At 45.1% G+C, this 22,241-nt stretch overlaps 3 protein-coding genes across 4 annotated transcripts; 2 read left to right on the top strand and 1 right to left on the bottom strand.

Moving 5' to 3' along the window:
• Window positions 1-8,024, top strand: LOC5500532 (methyltransferase-like protein 27). Of its 2 annotated transcripts, none has more exons than XM_048727568.1 (5): window positions 1-190; window positions 1,561-1,670; window positions 2,117-2,346; window positions 5,058-5,200; window positions 7,501-8,024. In XM_048727568.1, the coding sequence occupies exons 2-5, from the start codon at window positions 1,566-1,568 to the stop codon at window positions 7,683-7,685; spliced, it is 663 nt and encodes a 220-aa protein (XP_048583525.1). In that variant the 5' UTR covers window positions 1-190; window positions 1,561-1,565; the 3' UTR covers window positions 7,686-8,024. The 2 variants fall into 2 exon arrangements, with proteins under 2 accessions (XP_048583525.1, XP_048583526.1); XM_048727569.1 differs by having other exon boundaries at window positions 1,564-1,670.
• On the bottom strand, window positions 7,867-22,241 carry LOC5513995. The gene is made up of 7 exons (XM_048727566.1): window positions 19,458-22,241; window positions 18,042-18,216; window positions 12,012-12,267; window positions 11,196-11,429; window positions 10,159-10,413; window positions 9,096-9,281; window positions 7,867-8,799 (listed from the first exon to the last, which is right to left on the bottom strand). Exons 1-7 carry the CDS (start codon window positions 20,254-20,256, stop codon window positions 8,329-8,331), a joined length of 2,376 nt encoding a protein of 791 aa, XP_048583523.1. The 5' UTR covers window positions 20,257-22,241; the 3' UTR covers window positions 7,867-8,328.
• Window positions 12,437-17,629, top strand: LOC125563014. The gene is made up of 2 exons (XM_048727567.1): window positions 12,437-14,632; window positions 14,703-17,629. The coding sequence occupies exons 1-2, from the start codon at window positions 12,798-12,800 to the stop codon at window positions 14,707-14,709; spliced, it is 1,842 nt and encodes a 613-aa protein (XP_048583524.1). The 5' UTR covers window positions 12,437-12,797; the 3' UTR covers window positions 14,710-17,629.

The following is a 22,241-nucleotide window of genomic DNA, read 5'->3' on the forward strand; positions in this document are numbered from 1 at the left end:
TTAACATTACGCTCGGCTGAACATAGTCTCCTGCGCAGCCGTCCTCTTAGTGTAGGCTGAACAGGGAGCGAAGCAGCAATTATTACCCTCCCCACCAGGTGGAAAGTCTGCGAGGCTGTCACCGGCGCATTCGATACGAATCATACTTTTTCACTGTCTAAAATTCAGAACTATCAGTTTTCGGAGCAAGGTAAGTGATCTGTTATCTCTTATTTTAGTTTAATTTATATAACAGATTAATATGCGCCGGTGACCTGTGTTGAACCGGTAGGTATAATTATCATAACTATATGAATAATCCTTTAGAACGTAGAATATTATATATTAGGACGGCTTTGTTTTAAGTGATGAAAATCAAATAACGCAGATAGCTAATATTTGAAATATTTAGTATTCACTAATTCATTGTCTCGTGGATAGACCTTAGCTGTGCCTTTGGTCTACGCCTAACTTGATTGGACTTTCCATGGCTATAAAGATTTCAGCAAAGCTGTGAAGAGCCTTTCCATGTTCCAATGTGTCTTCAATGATTTCAATACTGACAAGCCGGATTCCATTCAGCCGTACACGTGCCTAGAGAGCGCGAAAGAACAGCAATATCTTCTCGATAGTTAATGGTTTACAAATTGATGGTCGGATTCCTTAGATTCCTTAAGGCGCAATATCGAACATTATCACGATTCATCAATTTTCCTGTAATTTTTCTGTACAGGGGCGGATCCAGGATTTCAAAATGGGGGGGGGGGGGGGGGGGGGATAATGGCCGGATAAACGGCATATAACTGATCAAGTGGTTCTTGGTAGGTCACTACATACATCAATTACAATACCTCACGCTGAATTGGATTTGACGCGTCAGCAAAGTCAAGCAGGCGGACAGTACCTCCCGTCCCTCAGACTTTTATTTTCTTCAAACTAAGTGTCTTTCATTTTTTTATTTGAAAAGGGGGGTGGATATCCACCCAATCCACGCCCCTGCTGTAATTGCCTTACAGAATAAAGTTCACAATAAATTATCATTGCTTTGTAATGTGTAGTTATTCAGAATAAGCAGTATCTCAAACGTTTGAGCAGTTGAGAGATTTCGCGATACTTGTGGGCATCAAAAGCCAGAATTGTTCGATATATTTTATGTTCCTTATTCGCTCTACAATGTGTGTAGTTTTTAAGCCCCCTGCAAACTGCGCCAGCACAATTTTCGCTTGACAGACTAAAGGACAAAGGAAATGTCAAAATGGGAAATTGACTTTCTGACATTTCCATTGTCTTGTGGTCAGTCGAGCAATTGCTGGCGCAATTTGCACAGGGCTTTAGTGTCATCTAGCTTTCTATGGAATAATGAGATGCGTATCACGTGCTTGGTTGCGCTTTAACAAGAACGTGTAGGATTGACTATTCTTCCTGTCAATCAACTAACTAAGGTGTCAGGGGAGCGATTTGACTAGAATGAACCCATAGACCAGTGAAAACTTTGGCGTTTCGACAAAGAACCGCCACTTACAAAGAGAAACTTGTTATTGATCGCTTGTGAAAGGATCCTTGTGACAAATCTTTCTTTAGAAGTCATGGCAACTGCACCGGAGTACCACTATCGCAAGCTTCTGACAGAGAACTCGTCTCCTGACGCGGTGAAAAAGGTCTATGATGACTGGGCACTTGACTACGAGAAGGTGAGCTGCTAATGCAAATACACGGTTGCTAGGTAACATACCGTGTGACGAATGAACCCTTGACTACGAGCAAGTGAGCTGCTTATGCAAATACACGGTTGCTAGGTAACATACTGTGTGACGAATGGGCCCTTGACTACGAGAAGGTGAGCTGCTAATGCAAATACACGGTTGCTAGGTAACATACCGTGTGACGAGTGTGCCTTTGACTACGAGAAGGTGAGCTGCTAATGCAAATACACGGTTGCTAGGTAGCATACCGTGTGACGAATGGGCCCTTGACTACGAGAGCTTTAGTTGCTAATGTCAAAGCGCGGTTGCTAGGCAACATACTGTATGACGACCGGGCCCTCGATTAGGAGAGGGTGCACGAAAAGCTAATGTAAATCCAATTCAATCAGGGTGAATAATTGATTTTCGCAACCATGGCCTTTTGTTTCCAACAGGATATTGCAATCAGGGGTTTTGATTCCCACCACACCTACGCACGCATACTGGACTCAACCCTAGCAACGCTGTTCCCAGGCAACCACCAGTCGCTGCATATTCTTGACGCAGGCGCAGGCACAGGGCTAATGGGTGTGTCCTTCAAGAGGCTTGGTTACACAATAATAGATGCTTTGGATTTTTCTCAAGAAATGCTGAACTGTGCCAAAGAGAAAAACGTTTATCGGAGGTATATGGTCTTAATAATACGTACATGTTATACGTACACTACTAGCCACCACTAGCCACCACTAGCCACTACTAGCCACCACTAGCCACCACTAGCCACCACTAGCCACCACTAGCCACCACTAGCCACTACTAGCCACTACTAGCCACCACTAGCCACCACTAGCCACCACTAGCCACCACTAGCCACCACTAGCCACTACTAGCCACTACTAGCCACCACTAGCCACTACTAGCCACTACTAGCCACCACTAGCCACCACTAGCCACTACTAGCCACTACTAGCCACCACTAGCCACCACTAGCCATCACTAGCCACCACTAGCCACTACTAGCCACTACTAGCCACCACTAGCCACCACTAGCCACTACTAGCCATCACTAGCCACTACTAGCCACCACTAGCCATCACTAGCCACCACTAGCCACCACTAGCCACCACTAGCCACCACTAGCCACCACTAGCCACTACTAGCCACCACTAGCCACTACTAGCCACTACTAGCCACCACTAGCCACTACTAGCCACCACTAGCCACCACTAGCCACCACTAGCCACTACTAGCCACTACTAGTCACCACTAGCCACCACTAGCCACCACTAGCCACCACTAGCCACCACTAGCCACCACTAGCCACTACTAGCCACTACTAGCCACCACTAGCCACCACTAGCCACCACTAGCCACTACTAGCCACCACTAGCCATCACTAGCCACCACTAGCCACCACTAGCCATCACTAGCCACTACTAGCCACTACTAGCCACTACTAGCCACCACTAGCCACCACTAGCCACCACTAGCCACCACTAGCCACCACTAGCCACCACTAGCCACCACTAGCCACCACTAGCCACCACTAGCCACCACTAGCCACCACTAGCCACCACTAGCCACCACTAGCCACCACTAGCCACCACTAGCCACCACTAGCCACTACTAGCCACCACTAGCCACCACTAGCCACCACTAGCCACCACTAGCCACTACTAGCCACTACTAGCCACTACTAGCCACCACTAGCCACTACTAGCCACCACTAGCCACTACTAGCCACCACTAGCCACTACTAGCCACTACTAGCCACTACTAGCCACCACTAGCCACTACTAGCCACTACTAGCCACCACTAGCCACCACTAGCCACTACTAGCCACCACTAGCCACCACTAGCCACTACTAGCCACCACTAGCCACCACTAGCCACCACTAGCCACCACTAGCCACCACTAGCCACCACTAGCCACCACTAGCCACTACTAGCCACCACTAGCCACCACTAGCCACCACTAGCCACCACTAGCCACCACTAGCCACCACTAGCCACTACTAGCCACTACTAGCCACTACTAGCCACTACTAGCCATCACTAGCCACTACTAGCCACTACTAGCCACCACTAGCCACTACTAGCCACCACTAGCCACTACTAGCCACTACTAGCCATCACTAGCCACTACTAGCCACTACTAGCCACCACTAGCCACTACTAGCCACCACTAGCTAGTGGTCTTCGTTGGAACGCTAAAGACCGAAGACGAGCCTCAATTGAAGTAAAAACCAAGACGGCGGAGTCTCACTTGAAGCGAAAACCCTAAACCAAGCTGAAAGCAGTCAAGTTTACACGGTCAACAAAGACAAAGGAACAGTGCTCGATCACGTTGCCGCCGGTGAAGGCAGACATTCATCATGGAATTCACTTTTTAGAATCTATGGATCCTTTCTTTTCATTAACTTCCCGTAAACCTTTTTGTATCCCGTGCTAGCAAATGGCTTTTGACATATCTCGAAATTTTGTAATAAGTTTGCTTTTATTGTAGAAGTGTTTTTTTTTTCGCATATTAGCAAGATATTTTTTTGTCGAGGCATTAGTTACCCGTGTCACCCCCGGCCAGGTAGGCGACGTGTCGTGTCATCTGAGGCAACACGCCGTTAGATATATGGCAGGCAACTCTTTTCTCCCCTCCTCCCCTCGGTACCAGTATCCCGCGTCCTAAAATCGCAAACACAGTTATCCCAAATCTGAATGAAGGCCATTACAGAGCTTAGTAGAGTTGCCAGCGGAGGAGGCTATGGTCTGCCAGACTGGGCTATTTTGAGCTGTCTGTGACTGGGGGGGGGGGGGGGGGGGGGGGCTAAAAGGATCGTCAGGCCCAATTTTGCGTGTGGTCACAATGACGTCATTTATACGGTGTCTAGCTATTTTTTCAAATATTGCCTAAATTATCAGATATCGGATTGAAATCATTTTGCATCATTCAGATATGTCAAAATCAACCTTAACGGCTTTATTGACAATGCAAAAACGCCATAACAATTTCCGCCATCTTGAAAACGCCATAAACCGTAAATCTAATGACAATTTACCCACACAAGTTGTGAAACTTGTCACCTAAACAAACTTATGAAAAATTCAAAAATATGAAACATTCACTTCCTTTCCCCCAGTCTGAATAGGGTTAAAACGGTCTATAAAAGAAAGGAGTTGCTGATCGATATGGATAAAGCCGCATTGTTACCAGTTTACTTCCGGTCGATTACGTAACAATCAACATAACAAACCATATCTCAAAAATGTGAAAGCAGTGTGTCTATTCATAGTTTCTGATTGATAATTTAGAGCGAGTGGCCTTTTAAATAGCGCCCGTCGGCCCCCGGAAGTAAACTGGTGACAATGCGGCTTCAACGCCCTGTTTTTCTCCCTTCCAGATTGATCTGCGCGCCAATAGGAGAGGGTAAACACTCGGACATATCACAGGATAACTATGATGTGCTGATCTGCACGGGAACCCTGAGCTCACCAAACGTCCGAGCGAGTGGGCTAGACGAGTTAATACATTACGTGAAGCCAGGTAAGTCACGCAACACTGGTGGGTCACACAGCCACAGGGAGGGTCACACGACACCGACATGTCACGTAACACAGGGCGTGTTATGCTAGTCTATTCACGGGAGAAAAAGTGAGTTACACGGCACTGGTGGGTCACACAACCACAGGGCAGGTCACGCGACACCGAAATGTCACGTAAAACAAGGCGTGTCACGCTAGTCTATTAAAGCAGGAAAAGGTGATTTACACGGTGCGTGACACTGGGGGGTCACGCAACACTAAGCGTCACAAGTTGAATCATACAACAGGAGAGTCTTATATTTTTTCGATATTTATTGATATATATTTATTTATTCTATATTTGTTGAAAAAAGCCAACCAAATCTGAATTGAGCTTTTTTTTGTCTGGAAATGAATGTTATTCCTTGCCTATATAATATACACTATAAAATCGTTATCAAAATAACACTTGTGTTACAATAAAACAGTCGGGAAAGGTCTTCAATGGACTAAATGCCCGACAGTCGGGAAAGGTCTTCAATGGACTAAATGCCCGACAGTCGGGAAAGGTCCTCAATGGACTAAATGCCCGACAGTCGGGAAAGGTCCTCAATGGACTAAATGCCCGACAGTCGGGAAAGGTCTTCAATGGACTAAACGGCCCGACAGTTTCTAGCATAACCAAAAAGCCAGCATATGGCCACTGCGTTACTTGAAAAGCCGGTGGATGATGATTAAAGGGGCAGCGTCATGGTACTGCGCATGTTTGGAGTCAGTGTTTATTGGAGGCTTTTAATTGTCTAGCTTAGCTGTCAATGCCTTGTTAATATAACATGCAATATTTGATTAAAAACTATGTTTCTTGAAAGTTTGTGGACATTTCCTTTGAATTTAAGTCTCCCACATGTACCAAAGGCTCATAAGTCAAGCATCATGGCACTGCGCATGTCTGGAGTCAGTGTTTATTGTAAGCTTTTAATCGTCTACAGACAGTTGAACTTTAAGTTGTCAACGCCTTTTATTAAAAACTATGCTTATTGACAGTTTGTGAACATTTGACTGAAAGTTATTGTGTCCGGGCCGGAGAGCTATTGCAAAGCTCTTACCATGACACTGCCCCTTTAACCGTAAAACTAAAATTTAAAAAAATCCTGGCAACGCGCCTGCTAGCTCTAAATAAGACCCTGACACATTGGTGTCCAGATCAGATAAAATGAGAAAAAATATGACCATACTTCCAGACATGCGCTTGAAAAACCGTATGAAAGCATAAAGCTTTACGGCGAGGACGGAGATTTCGGCCCCAGCACCACTATCCAGCGAACTGTATAACATAATGGAACCTGAGGTACCCGCGCATTAATGGGAGGCAATAACCAGGATCCCAGCCTTGTCTTAAGCGGTTACACCACGCACAGCTCGGTGCGTCTCTTGGGAATGGGTGTGTTGCTATAGTAATGTAGTGATTCCGTCATCATGTGCAGCACACTACGACCTAGGTCTACATTGCTGCATTAAGTCTTGTTTGTCCAGTCACGCACGATGTCACGCACAACAATGCCACACAATCTAAGATGCTTTGTGTGAAAATACAACCTCTCGTAAGCTACTCTCCCCGAATTTCTTAAGAGTATGTCAGATTCTAGCGTTCATATTTTTCTTGGAACAGGCATCTCGGGTGTGATGGTCTCAAACCTTAATACAGCCTCCAAAAGTCGTAAACCATGCGTTTTGAAGTCACACGCTGTAACGACGCACTTTGTTATGAGCTAACAAAGCTTAAATCAGATTAGCTTGCCTTTTCTCAACAAATATAGAATATACTCTTTTTTTATGAGAACGTCAAATTTTCAGTTGAGGCTGGGCCGTTCTTTTTTTTGGATATTTTAAGGCTGAAGTTTCTTAACGATGTTCTTAAATTTTAGTGTATATAAGAATATAATACTCAATTAATTATTAGGAAGAGAATTACACTAATGATCAAAAGTAATAATAAGGTTGTTACTATGAACACAATTGGATTCTGCATTTTAAAAACGCATCAGGACTAAAAAAAAATCTGCTATCTCAGCCTCGGGATGTTCTTAAAATTTGGTGAACTCTCAGCCTGGACATTCTTACAAAAAAGATTCTTATAAAAAAAGTGAACTTTGTACTCACTAAGTCGATCGACAATTTACCGGGTTATCTGAATATATTGGAAACTGTCGGGCATTTAGTCCATTGAGGACCTCACTGTCGGGTATATAGCCACTGGGTTTATTTTTAATATGTACCGCGACAGGGTCCCCCGGATCTAAACACATTTCTCTGTTGTTTCAGGGGGAGTAATCTGCTTCACACTCCACCTTCATCTGTACGATAATAGGGAGAGTGAATACAGAAAGCGGATTGATGAACTCGAGAGGGAGGGCAAGTGGAGCCTTTACAGCAAGCACGTGACTGATTACAATAAATACATCCCAGCACGCGCCAAATGCTACCTATTGACATACCGCGTACTGTGACGTCTGTTATGAAAAACACATGACCAATCACCGACAACATGACAGATAACCAGTCAGCGACAACAAGTTACGACACATGACCAATCAGCGACAACTTGACAAATGACCAATCAGCGATAACATGACAGGTGGCCAATCAGCGATAACATGATAGCAAACATGGCAAGTACAATAGTCAAGATAGCAAGCAAACATTTAATTGCTTATGTACGTCTATAAATGTATAAATGACTGGCTGTTAATAATGTCCTTATAAAGACTGAAAAACAAAAACAAATCTATGAACATTGGGTTCTTTGATTGTATAAGAAACAAATAAACAGTAACAATAATGAATAATTCTGATAATAATCATGTTTATGGATTTGCTGAAAGAATAGGCCATTCCAGCTATAACCTTGCGCGTATTACAACAGAAACCAAAATACAGCGTGCACCGTTTTAGCTTGTACCAAACGAAGCGCGTGCTGCATGAAGGTAAACAGCGTGCACCGTTTTAGCTTGTACCAAACGAAGCGCGTGCTGCATGAAGGTAATTGAGGTATGTTTCGATTTCGAGTGCGCGCGATGGCTTATGGCTGGAATGGCATAATCAAGTTAGATTATCACACAAGGGATATGAGTTCTGCCGTGTGGTTCACCACTAGAAGTACTCATCAGGCAAGGGGAATTCTGGAGGGAAGTCTTCACCATCCTCAACTCGTCGTCTATCAGTCGCCCCTGCCCTTGCTTCAGGGGATGGTATAGGGCTCAACACATCAGAACACCCCTCCCCCTTGCCGCTACTAAGGACGCATCGTACGTACTCATGGATGCTACTCTCAAGGTAGCTCAGTGGCGCAGATCCTTGTGACAGGAGATAAAAGTGGAAGTCCTTCAAGTTGAACGTTTTGCCGAGCTTGTCCTCTGCGTATTTGCGTAGCTTGATGATGTGTAGCTGGCCAATCATGTACGCCGTGGCTTGCCCAGGGTCGCTCTGGTATCGCGTCACCTCTTTCTCGGCGCCGTCACTTGTGTCCCACGCGTACTTGGCGAAGTAGTCCAGCGCTAAGCTGCGATTAAACCCTTGGTAGTGGAGACCAGTGTCGACGATAAGGCGAAGGGCTCGCCAGATCTAAGACAAAGAGTAGCGATTACTTTGGCTAGCGCTAGCGTGTATCAAAGACAAAGCAGCGATCAACTTTGGCCTATCGCTAGCGTGTGTCAATCAACGACTGTCATGCGCGAAAGATTTCTCTTTCACGCATAAAAACAAAGGAAATTAAGAAAGCCAAAAGTACGAAACAAAGGAGCGGTGAGATGAGAGGACGATCAGAAAACAAAACAAGCAAGCAAGCAACAAACAAAGAAATAACACACAAAAAAGGAATCATATACCTTAACCTTATATGGTAATAGCACGTGACCTACCTGCCATTTGAGCATGCCATATTTTTGGAAAGGCTCGCCATCATATGTATCCGTGTCACGTGCTACCAGCGGGTTCTCCGCGTACAAACCCCACCCCTCTGAGAACGCCGTGTAACTAGTGGCCGTGTCAAGCCACGTGACCGAGTCGCCACAGTTATCCCGGAAGTGCTCAACTAGACCTTGTACCTGAAAACACAGGTCTTTTGGTCAGTGCTCAACTAGACCTTGTACCTGAAAACACAGGTCTTTTAGTCAGTGCTCAACTAGACCTTGTACCTGAAAACACAGGTCTTTTGGTCAGTGCTCAACTAGACCTTGTACCTGAAAACACAGGTATTTTGGTCAGTGCTCAACTAGACCTTGTACCTGAAAACACAGGTCTTTTGGTCAGTGCTCAACTAGACCTTGTACCTGAAAACACAGGTCTTTTGGTCAGTGCTCAACTAGACCTTGTACCTGAAAACACAGGTCTTTTGGTTAGTGCTCAACTAGACCTTGTACCTGAAAACACAGGTCTTTTGGTCAGTGCTTAACTAGACCTTGTACCTGAAAACACAGGTCTTTTGGTCAGTGATTTGAAAAGGCGATGGATATCGGTCAGTACATTAAAATTCCAATCTAAGTTGTTAAAAAACAATTACAAAATATGAGGATTAAGTATAGTCAAAGGATTATGTAGCCAACATGTAAAACAAGGAGAAATGGAGATATGGAAAATAACAAGAAAACTTTAACTGATTCATTTTAAAACTCGTGGAGCTATCCTTATTCATCCTGGATCATTATCCTGGATCATTTGGTCCTGGACCAAATTATGTCAATTCTCAAGACACGCCTCCTGGCCATGAACTTATGTTCACAATCCCTTGAAGATATTCAGTCAAAGTGATTTTTAGTTTGCACTCTAGGAGATTCCTGCCCCATCCAAGCCTAAGCAGTATCGAGTAATTTATGCTACACTACAAATGTATCGATGATCAACTTTTATACACAAGTATCAAACTATTAGCAGACAACTCTACGGCGACTGGATATAAGCTGAAAACGACTTATACCGGGTTACCTGTGTGTGGTGCCCAGGCCTCGCTTCATGCGCGTTCACACTCCACTCCTCAAACTTGGGCCCAGGCCTTTCTATGAAGAAGGGGATGTTGTAATAGGCGGGCCGGGAGCAGTACGAGTTGCTCCTCGAGTAGCTTTGCGCTCCGCTTGACGGGTTCAAGTTGGGTCGCATCTCCACCGGGCAGTTGGGCGTGGTGTGTTTGTACCCGTTAAAGTGGAACATGCCCACTGTTTTAGGGTCAAGCTTGCTCATCACCTGTTAACAGAAATGTTAAGGGGGGGACTAGTCATTGACCAGGGCATCGTACCCCTTTCTCAATTAGACGTCATTTACGACGAATTACACAACCAAAGAGGGTTTTTTCGTTTTTCAATCTAGAATATACTTCGAAACTCTGATATAAGGTCTTGAATAGCTTGCTCTTATCTGGGGATATTCGCAAATGTTTTTTTAACCCAATGTTTGAAGACAAACATTTTTGAATAGCCCCCAAAAAAATCGGCTAGCAGGCAAGCATTTAACGTTGCTGGGACAACCAGTGATTTATGAATAAACGCTCCTCTCCCCCGCCCCTCAAAACAAATACGGTAGCCCCCCCTTCAAATAAACGAGTAAATACGGTAGCCCCTCTCAAATAAAAGAGTAAATACGGTAGCCTAACCTCCCTTCAAATAAACGAATAAATACGGTAGCCGCCCCTAAAAAAAACTACATACGGTAGCCCACCTCAAATAAACGAGTAAATACCGTAGCCCACCCCCCCTCAAATAAACGAGTAAATACCGTAGCCCACCCCCCTCAAATAAACGAGTAAATACCGTAGCCCACCCCCCTCAAATAAACGAGTAAATACCGTAGCCCACCCCCCTCAAATAAACGAGTAAATACCGTAGCCCACTCCCCTCAAATAAACGAGTAAATACGGTAGCCCACCCCCCTTAAATAAATGAGTAAATACGGTAGCCCCCCTTCCTAAATTAAACCAGTTAATACGGTAGCCCCAAGATCTTTTGCTCAGTTCTACCAGTTCTGCTTACCCGTCTGGCCTCGTCAAACCACCTCTGCATGGCGGCCCAGCGGTTAGGGCAGAAAGTCTTGGCGTTCTCGAGGGAGTACGAGCACACATCTTTAGCATTTGCGTCACTCTCATTGGCGGGGATTGGCACGGTGTCGAAGAACATATCGGACTCGTTCAGCCGCTTGATGAAGGCTTCTACTGCGGTGGCGTTATTATTTGACTCGCCGGTGACATCACGCGCTATTTCTAAGACCTGGCAGACAAACAACCGTAATACTGCAGGCGCGTACACAGGGAGGGGGGGGGGGGGGGGGGCGCAGGGCGCGCGCGGCTCCTCCTTGGCGGCAAAAAAGTGGGTCATTTCCATGCTTTTTCATTATCATACCTATCACAGCCACCACCCCTCCCCCTCACCCAATCCTGGGAACGCGCGCATGTACCGATTATTATTAATTCACCATTTGATTTTAGACTAAAGACGATAGAAATGTATAAAGATGATAGAAATTAACAATATTCTATTGTTAATTTTGTCTAAATTCTGGCTCAATAAAGTCGCAAGGATCTAGACATAAGCCATGATGTGTGTTTTTTGTATTAGTTTTCTAATAAACAAAAAAACAAACAAACAATAAACACCTAAACAAACAAGTAGGGAAGCACAGATAAAAACAAACAAACGACAAAAACAACGACAACAACGAACCCTAAACAATTAAACAAATAAAAGAGCACAAGCAAAAAAAAAAATAGAGCGAAAAAAAAAAACAAGCAAATCACTAAAGAAACTAAACAGATAGCAACAACAAAAAACAAAAACAAAAAATTGCTGTACCTCTGGATATAGCTTTTCGAGCATGGTGTAGCCAAGTTTGTGGACCTCATCCGGGGTATTTGTGGTAGTAGTGAAATAAGGCATAATGTGTTCATAGGTTTTCTTTCCGTCAAGCTTTTCGCCGGTCGGTAAGACCTGCGTCGTCTTGTTCCCCGTGGAGGTCCCGTTCACATAGATGTATTCAAGGGGAAGGGTGGCGAGACCGCTGGACACTGTACTGGGGACGCAGTGCAAGGCATGCTCTGTCTCTAGATACCTGCAATGGTAGCATATAGTAAACCCCGGGGGACTCCCCCTTAGAAACACACATGTATCTCTTTATCTTTCTAGATACCTGCAATGGTAGCATATAGTAAACCCCGGGGGACTCCCCTTTAGAAACACACATGTATCTCTTTATCTCTCTAGATACCTGCAATGGTAGCATTACGTGAACCCCGGGGGACTGTTCCGGAAGTTGAGCTCCTGAAGTAATTACATAGTCACTTACGTAGTTGTAGTTAACTATTCATTGATTGTAATTGATTGTTATTTGATACTCATGGTATATAAGAACGGACATGCGTTAGATCGGGGGGTTTTGTGAAAGAGATTGTTAAGAGAGATTGCTAAGAGATTGTTACCGAATATTGAAGAGATTGTGAAGAATAAAGAAGAGAAAACGGAGATCGTTCCCAGAGTGTCGTTTGGATAGATACATTTCCAACACGTGGTCCTTCGAGCCGGATTTGTGATCGAGAGCGGTTCAAGAGTTGAGATCGGGAAGTTTCAAGCGTGCTGATCGCCATGGCGGAACTCGCAAAAAAGAAGAAAGTCCGGGGAGCTCACAGAGGTGCAGCGACGAGACTAATACAGAAGGCACATGCCCTTTTAGATGGAGAAGAATCAGACGCCGAAGATGATTTAAGACAGATTTGCGGTAGTGCAAAGGAGAAGATCGCCACGCTGCGCGCGTTGGACGACGAGATTTTAGAACTCCTGGTCGAGGCGGAAGACGACGAAGATTTAGAAAAGTTCCTCGATGAAGGAGATGAGATGCGGGGGAAACTCCACAAGATAGTATTCAAGATAGAAGAACTGTTATCTCAGAAAACGATGAATACTAGTGCCCGAGGCTCAGTTACTTCAGTCGCCTCGAGCGAACACAAAAACAACCCCAAGGTGAGGGCTAGATTGCCTAAACTTGAAGTCAGAAAATTTGGAGGGAAGATTCAAGAATGGCCCGAGTTCTGGGACTCGTTCGAGAGCGCTATTCATAACAATGAGTGTCTCTCGGACGCTGACAAGTTCGCCTATTTGAAGGGGCTTCTGCTAGATGAAGCGAAACCCACGATCGCGGGCTTTGCAATGACGGCGGCGAACTATCACGCGGCAGTGGAATTGCTACGAAAAAGGTATGGGAAACCCAAAGTTATTCAAAGGTCACACATTACCGACCATTTAAACCTCTCGCCCGTGTTTACTGATGGAGACTTGGTGAGGCTGAGGCGATTTCTTGATACGACCGAAACGCATTACCGCGGATTACAAGCGCTGAAGGTAAACGAAAGTATATACTCGGGAATCGTGGTGCCGGCGTTGATCCAAAAATTGCCTAACACATTTCGATTGACAATTACACGTGGACACCCGGACTTCATGGCCTGGGGTATGGAGGAATTACTAGAACAGATCAAAGCAGAGGTAGAGCTGAGGGAAGAACACAAAGTCTCGGCGGGAACGAACAAGAAACCGCAGGAGGGAACGGCCGTCAAATCATCAGCAAGCTCGCTGGTTGTATCAAATGGACAGGGAACTTGTGTCTATTGTCAAGGAAAACACAGCTCAGAGAAATGCGAGGAGATCAAGCTTCCTGGAGAGCGTAAGAAGCTACTTATTAGGTATGCTATATGTTTTAGATGCTTAAGAAAGAATCACAGATCGTTTGATTGTAGATCTAAAGACAACAAATGTAAGGGATGCGGGGGCGCGCATCATGTATCTATTTGTGAACGTAACGAGGCTAAGCAAACTAGTGGTCCGGGAGAGTCGCAGCAAGAACGGGGGGAGAATGAACAGTTAGATGAAATTACTTCTAATCACGTAACTTCGGGGGGTACGGATAATTTGCATGTGGGCTCTGGCACGCGCGTAGCTTTACAAACAGCGCAGGGTATTGTAAAAGGCGAAGGGGGCGGAACTTCAAGGACAAGGTTTTTGTTTGACACCGGTAGTCACCGATCGTTCATTACCCAATCAGTGACGCGAAAAGCCACGCTTCCGGTAGTCAGGCGTGAATGGGTATGCATCAACGCGTTTGGTCAGCGCAACCAAAAGGGCGCGCTCAGGGAAGTCGTGGAGGCGTTTGTAGTGCCAGAGATCTCTAACATTCCTAATAGTCATGTCGAGTTAGTCAGAGACCAGTTTCCACACTTAGAGGGCTTGTGGTTTTCAGATGGAAATAGAGGTGAGGAGAGACTAGAGATAGAGGTTTTAGTTGGAGCCGATTATCTTTGGCAATTTCAGAGAGGTTGTGTAATTCGAGGCAAAGTAGAGGAACCCGTTGCCATAGAAACAGAGCTAGGATGGGTATTGTCAGGCCCTATGACAGCTGATAGTAATCATGAAGAGATAGTTCAAACGAATTTGCTAGTTCAAGACCAGCCTTCAGAGCAGACCGAGTGTTTAGATAGAGAGATAGCGAAACTGTGAGACCTAGAGACGTTAGGTATCAGGGAAACGCGGGGAGTACAAGAGGAGTTTTTAGATAACATTAGTTTCAATGGAGAGAGGTACTCAGTGAAGTTACCGTGATAGGTCAATCATAAGCCGTTGCCTACGAATTACGAAAGTAGCTTAGGCCGCCTTCATAGCACGATGAGAAAGCTCAGGCAGGAGCCAGAAGTGCTTGATCAGTATGAGGCAGTTATCAAGAATCAGTTAGAAGCGGGAGTGATAGAGCCAGTTCATGCATTAGAAGAGGGTAATAAGATACATTATTTGGCACATAGAGCTGTAGTGCGTAGGAACATTCCCACTAGTTCACCAGTTAGAGTGATCTATGATGCGTCGGCGAAGACAGGTAAGGGGTGAGTGTCGCTCAACGATTGTTTACACGTGGGGCCGTCTGAACCCTCTTTTGTTTAATGTGTTGTTGAGATTCCGTCTAGACAGGATAGCTTTGACAGCGGACATAGAAAAGGCTTTCTTGAACATCGAGGTGGACCTGGAGGACAGAGATTGCTTGCGATTCCTGTTCCCTGAGGATCCGAGAAAGGAAGATTCGGTCATCAAGGTATACCGGTTTTGTAGAGTGGTATTCGGTCTAAACGCCTCGCCTTTTCTGTTAAATGGAACCTTGAGGCAGCACTTAATGAAGTTTCAAGAGATTGACCCTAGGTTTGTAGATACTTTAGTTCAAAGCTTCTATGTAGACGACCTTGTCACTGGCAGCCGCTCCCCAGAGGAAGCGTTTGAGTTGTTCCACAAGTCTAAAGAGAGACTTGCAAAGGGCGGGTTCAACTTACGCAAATGGAACACAAACGACTGCGAGCTCCAGGGTAAGTTGAATGGTGACGCACCCAGTAGTGATACACAGACCGAGACAGGGAATAGTCAGGGTGCGAACTGTGAGAATGGGGTACAAAGGGTGTTAGGTCTACCCTGGGATAGGAAGAGAGACATCATAGGGATAGCGTTTCAGGGTATCTATGACAAGGCCCAGCAGCTAAAGGCAACCAAGCGGAATGTGCTGAGTGTTCTCGCAGGTATGTTTGACACACTAGGATTGGTAAGTCCAATATCGGTAGCAGCGAGAATTTTGTTCCAGACCCTATGCCGAACAACCGAGTTGACCTGGGACGAGGAGTTGACAGGGGAAGTTAGAAAACAATGGGAGGCCTGGGTCGAGGAGCTGGAGAGGGTGGTGAGTATTGACCTTCCCAGGTGTGTACTTCAAACATTCAATGGCAAGGTAGAAATCCATGGATTCGCAGACGCTAGTCACAAGGCATACTGTGCAGTCGTCTATCTTGCGTACGACGAGGGGGGAGAGAGGCAGGTAAGATTGCTCTGCAGCAAAACACGGGTAGCCCCTCTAAATGATTTGCCAATCCCTAGACTAGAATTAATGGCTGCGTTGATTCTTGCGCGCCTTGTGCACAATGTTAAAGAGGCTCTAGGTGACCTAGTAGAGGTAGGAAGGCAGCTATACTGGTCAGACAGCATGACAGTGTTATACTGGTTAGAAAACAAAGGCGAATGGAAACAGTTCGTGCGACACAGAGTGGATGAGATCTTGCGCCTAACCGGAGAAGGTGAGTGGAAACACTGTCCAGGTGAACAGAACCCAGCTGACATTGGGTCACGAGGTGCCCTAGCCTCTAAGCTTAAGAGCAGTACGCTATGGTGGAACGGACCATCATGGCTCTCCGAGACCGAGGAAGGATGGCCTAAAACTGAGATAAGGAAAACCAATGCTGGGGCTGAGGAAGAGAAGACTACAGTATGTATGGTTGTCAATAACGAGAGACAGGCTGAAGACATCTCTGCAGTGATTGATATCAACAGGTTTAGTGATTGCGGTAAGTTGTTCAGAGTGACTGCGTACGTCCACAGGTTTGTACACAATGTTAAAACGGACAAGGCACACAGGAAGACCGGTCGACTGTCGAGTGAAGAGATTGATAGCGCAGAGCTGCTGTGGATTAAGTCAGCACAGTTAGATGTGAAGATGTGAAGCTAGGATTAGTAGAAGTGTCAGGACTGCTTAGATGCCGAGGGAGACTGGGTAATTCTGAGCTCGAGGCAGATGCTCGGATGCCTATAATACTACCTAGACAACATAGGTTGACAGAGATGCTCATATTAGACTGTCACAGGAAGTTCCATCACTGTGGCGTTAGAGGCACTTTAACTCAGTTACGGACGAGGTACTGGGTGCCACAAGGGAGACAAGTAGTGAAAGGACTCCTTCGTAGGTGTGTCACGTGTAGAAGATTAGAGGGAAGGGCCTACGCGGCACCTCCAGAGGCAGACTTGCCAGACTTTACCTCATCGAGGTAACGAGCACAGGGAGACCGTGCAAGTGGGAGACGTAGTGACCGTGCATGACGACGGTAGTAAGCGGAACCAGTGGAAAATGGCCGTAGTGGAGCAGTTAATTAAAGGTAGAGATGACATAGTGAGAGGAGCTAGAGTAAGACTTGTTACGAAAGGCAAGCCGCAACGGCTAGACCGACCAGTCCAGCGACTGTACCCCATAGAGGTTAGATGCGCAGACGCAACACATGGCACGCGAGCAAACAGCGGAGGGAATGTGCAAGCCAGAGCCCGGTCTACGCGAGCAGCAGCGTTGCGCGCGCGGGATTAGATAGCGATCGGGGCTGTGCTTGACTCATAGGAGTCAAGGGGGGGAGTGTGTTCCGGAAGTTGAGCTCCTGAAGTAATTACATAGTCACTTACGTAGTTGTAGTTAATTATTCATTGATTGTAATTGATTGTTATTTGATACTCATGGTATATAAGAACGGACATGCGTTAGATCGGGGGGTTTGGGGAAAGAGATTGTTAAGAGAGATTGCTACGAGATTGTTACCGAATATCGAAGAGATTGTGAAGAATAAAGAAGAGAAAACGGAGATCGTTCCCAGAGTGTCGTTTGGATAGATACATTTCCAACAGGGACTCCCCCTTAGAAACACACATGTATCTCTTTATCTCTCTAGATACCTGCAATGGAAGGATATAGCAAACCCCGGGGGACTCCTCCTTAGAAACACACATGTATCTCTTTCTCTTTCTAGATACCTGCAATGGTAGCATTAAGTAAACCCCGGGGGACTCCCCCTTAGAAACACACATGTATCTCTTTCTCTTTCTATATACCTGCAATGGTAGGATATAGCAAACCCCGGGGGACTCCCCCTTAGAAGCACACATGTATCTCTTTCTCTTTCTAGATACCTGCAATGGTAGCATTAAGTAAACCCCGGGGGACTCCCCCTTAGGAACACATATATTGCCACCCCATCCCTTAGGAATGTTCAATACCTGTTAACAGCATGGACAGACTCTCCAATACTCTCAAACAGAAATTGCCTCATTGACTCGTTCACTGTTTTGTTATGAGTTGCCTCCCATTTGGCGGTCTCTTGAGAGTTATTCATCAAATTGGATAGAAAGGAGTCGCTGAGAAGTCCCTTAAGACCAGTTTCAAAGAAAACTCCTGAAAACAAAAAGAAGAGAACACAATCACCTCAAAACAATCAAATACAAAATTTGTCCGCATTAAAAAAGAAAAAAAAAAGAAAAAAAAAAGCTTTTGCTCGTACAGCTAGGACAGCACTAAACAATGTTGTCGTTACACAGGAAACACGTGGTTGTGTGAAGGAGCCCGGGATGAGGGCTATAGGGGGCGAGCGCAAGGGAACTACGTTTCGAGTACGTACTCTACCTCGGGCAATTATTAAGTTTCATTTTGAGTAGGAGGAGTTTTTTTTATCAATTGGCGAGCTCAGGACGAGGACGACGGCTGGGATGGCCGTCGTTTTGTGAAAAACGGTGGAATGTATCAGACAGAACGCATCTTCGCGTACTGCTATTGAGTCTATAGGATGGCCAACTTGCACTAAGGAATCGCGCGATTTCTTGAGTGAAAATTTCAGGCCAAAAGAAACACAGAAATGGCTTCGTCCGTCACACCGGAAAGGGGAGAAAAAGCAAAATCTTTCAATGAAAATGAGCCCTTTCTGACAAAGAAACTTTTTGGTTGTTTTTAAGCGTTGAACAAGTCGCTTTCTGTTGTTGTTATTTTGCCGCCAAAAAGTCAGCCGCCTATTAACTTCGGTAATCGTTATACTTTAGTTCTAAAGTGACACGAAAACTGCTTCATCTACAACACACGTAAAGGGCTACCTCTTTTTCCGAAGAACACACCCAGGTTTATGCGTATTATATACCGACCATTAAGCTGATAAAAAGGTGAACTCTGTAAGGACTCTTCAAGATTTCATTTTCTCGGATTAACCATATTTTACGCACGGGTTTGTTCTTGCCTCTAGTGCCAGTATCTCGTTACGGCGCGTGCAGTCTCACGCCGAGCCAGATGACTAAGCAGAATCTCAAGAATCAGGAGGAAAATGCTTCTAGCTGAAGGGTCAAATCATATAAACGCGAAGCCGTATTCGCTATTCGATGAATAGGCGAAAGTGGAACTAGGGAAGTAGGGATCGCAAGGAATCTTGGGTTTCCCGCGCAAACATGTTGATCCGTGCGGGTGATTATACGGGTTAAGTCATCTCAGTGATTCCATGCTGCTTTTTATTTGTTAATTAGGTTCTCATCCAGAGCTTTAGCACGATCCACGAATATTGATACCTGTGGAACGCTTAAGGATAATAGCACATTGATTTATACAACTTCGCAGAACAGATCTATAAACACTTGTTACATAATGCAGGCTCTTACCTCGTGGCCCACGGCGCGAAATCTCTAGGAACTCCCGCTTCCAGGAGTCCAGTCCAGCTTTACACTCTTCCACACTTCTCACCATGCCCGCTTGGACGCCGTATCTCATGTTTGCGATGTATTGATGAAATGTTCCATTCAGTAGCGATAGCTTCTCTCTCAACAACTCAAAATCTGCAATGGTGGACGGCTTGAAGTTAAGGAACGTTGTTCGTATCTCACTATTTATGCTACACATCGGCTGCCAACAGAAGAGATTAGGTCCCATTAGAAAGTCGCCCGCGTAATAGTTCCCATCGTACGGGGTGGCAAAGATGTGTTTCAGATAATGCTTTACTTGATACAACGCCTTTTTCTCCCTCGGCTTCAGACTCGCCTCGGAAATAGTCGCGTTAGAAATCTCATAGTAAAGTTCCATGGCGCGGTCGGTAACTTTCTTTATGTTAGCAGGAGACGGGTCATACGGCCTGTAGATCCTCTTGATGTCCGCTTGTGTCACACCAAGCTTGTAGATAATTTGATTCGGATGCGTATCAAAGTAGGCGTCTATGACTTTGTTCAGGAATTTATCCAGGCCGGATCGTTTAGCCTCGGCCGAAGACGCGCATCGGTTAACTGGAGAGGGAGTCGGCGTGGCGGTCGGATTTCCTCCATCGGTCTCACTAGTCGATCCCCTACACTCACTCGCTTTTTCATTCGACCTCACGATCAGTACAATCCCTACAATCAATAAAACGATGCCTAACAAAGCCAACGCCGCAGCAATGTAAAGCGGTAGTCGATGCCTTGGCCCTTTCATTGCGCTATAGTCTGAAGTGCTACGACTGCTGATCAAGTCTGCGAGCTGACTGCGAGCCTCGTGCCAAGCAAATTGCGCCCCGCGAGCCTGCGTCCATTTGACCCGCAAACACCTATACCGTACTAGCTTCCGGCACCCTTTCTCCTAATTAACTTTGTTTTTACTTAGGTTAATTTCAAAGGTGGCTATTGGTCAGATTGCGGTGATTAAAGCATGTGGTCCGCCCCCTATAGGCCTCGAGAGCGCTGAGTGGCCCCAAGGTTATTGAATATCACTGCCGACACATGTCTAGGACATCCCAAAGAGAAATCTCTTCGATTTCGTGGATTAGACCGCTAGATGCCGGATGAGATTTGCGACTTTTGTTTAGATTCTTTCTTGTCTTGAGACAACTCGGTCAACGATTTTCTGCTTCCAAGGTTCGAAACAAAGCTATTCTATAATCTCAACAGTACTAATAACTTTTTGGTGTTGAGAGGGAATCCACACAAAACAAATATTGATAAGATCTCTAAAAAATGAATCCCCAGAACAAAGAAGTGACCTCAGCATCGTGATGGAATGGGCTTGTATTACGGGTTTCCCTATTTATCTGTGAAGAAAAAGCAAAACTCTACTTCGGAGATCTTCGCTGAGTAAACACTCAAAAAACCTGGCTATTTAGAAATAGCGTATTGACCCAGAGGTCTTATCTGGCCTCTATCTCCCACGATCTAGCGCTCTCGCTATAGGCATTTAAACACCCATGAGAGCAGAGGAATTTCCATTATTTCGAGATGTTTTTCAGGACGCTTTTTCGTCCGCTTGACGTCGAGCTGAAAGTAGGCAGAGGGGTATCGATGGCACGATTAAAGAGCCGATGAAAGGACTTTGAAAAGGCTTTGGCATTTTAGAAAAGCATCACGTCTGGGAGGGTTTACCGGGTGACAATAAACAGCCTTCGAGTTATCGGGAACCAAGCTATCTTTCATTTCGTCATTTTATATTATTACCTTTGCCAAAACGTAACAAATGCAAGGGAAAGAAAGAGAAAATACTTTACTTCAAAGAAATAAAAGAAAATAGATGATAACATATCGCTTCTAAATCAAGGCAGAGACACGACTCATAACAGCCGAAACCACAGGTAGCCCAGGCAATGTATCTGTAAACCGACAAGAAATACCAGTGTTTGTATAGCAGATGAGTGTGAATATCAATAAATTACATACAAACTTACAACATGACTTCTTCTTTTGTTTTTTAATGTCTAGAGTTTTATTACGGGTTTTTTTCTTGAAAAACATAACAGCACCCTTCCCCACTTTAAGAGAGAGACTCTCATCTGCTGATGCAAACACTGTTATGTCTCATCGGTTTTCAGGTACATTGCCTGGGCTATCTGTGCCGAAACCAGTGGGCTCACATATATATTTTATATACACCTATTTCAACGTTAGTGCAAACAGCGATTGTCGAATGGCATTCATACGACCGAAAGAACCCATGGATCCCAAAATGTTTCTTCCCAATTCAGAAAAATATATATAAAACACAATTATAAATTTAATATTATTGATATATGGTTCTGATATCGCTTGAAGTTATTTATCACCTTTATTTTGATAATCGATTACTACCCATTAGCACCTTTCGGTCGTAGAACTGCCGTTTGGCAATTGCCATTCGCGCGGACAACCTTTCTTGAAATAGCTGTATACATAAACTATATACTGTATGCATTATAATTAAATACAGACACAGGGTTTGCGATTTGACCTGTTGACGGGCTGATTAAGGATAATAAATGTGATGTCAGGAATGGATCGAAGTGTAGAAAGCTGGAGAGGCCGACGCGACTGTTCAATCGGGATCCAATCGCAATAGTACGGAGCCCTAGAAGGGCCATGTGATTGTGCAAAATTTTTCGCCGGATCGTGTTTATATTTTACTGGATCGTGTTCAAGTTTTGTTGTTTCAACTTTCTACGGATCGACTTTTTACGG

The sequence above is a fragment of the Nematostella vectensis genome, chromosome 5 (genome assembly GCF_932526225.1).
Source record: "Nematostella vectensis chromosome 5, jaNemVect1.1, whole genome shotgun sequence".
Taxonomy (NCBI): Eukaryota; Metazoa; Cnidaria; class Anthozoa; order Actiniaria; family Edwardsiidae; genus Nematostella; species Nematostella vectensis.

Bases quoted from the DNA above. Each gene is read 5' to 3' on its own strand.
- LOC5513995 (XM_048727566.1), bottom strand. From the start codon at position 20,256: ATGAAAGGGCCAAGGCATCGACTACCGCTTTACATTGCTGCGGCGTTG. The intron at 12,268-18,041 runs GTATTGAACATT...CTACCATTGCAG, and splicing joins TCTGTCCATGCTGTTAACAG to GTATCTAGAGACAGAGCATG. The intron at 10,414-11,195 runs GTAAGCAGAACT...TTCTGTTAACAG, and splicing joins GGTTTGACGAGGCCAGACGG to GTGATGAGCAAGCTTGACCC.
- LOC125563014 (XM_048727567.1), top strand. From the start codon at position 12,798: ATGGCGGAACTCGCAAAAAAGAAGAAAGTCCGGGGAGCTCACAGAGGT.
- LOC5500532 (XM_048727568.1), top strand. From the start codon at position 1,566: ATGGCAACTGCACCGGAGTACCACTATCGCAAGCTTCTGACAGAGAAC. The intron at 1,671-2,116 runs GTGAGCTGCTAA...TGTTTCCAACAG, and splicing joins GGGCACTTGACTACGAGAAG to GATATTGCAATCAGGGGTTT. The intron at 5,201-7,500 runs GTAAGTCACGCA...CTGTTGTTTCAG, and splicing joins AATACATTACGTGAAGCCAG to GGGGAGTAATCTGCTTCACA.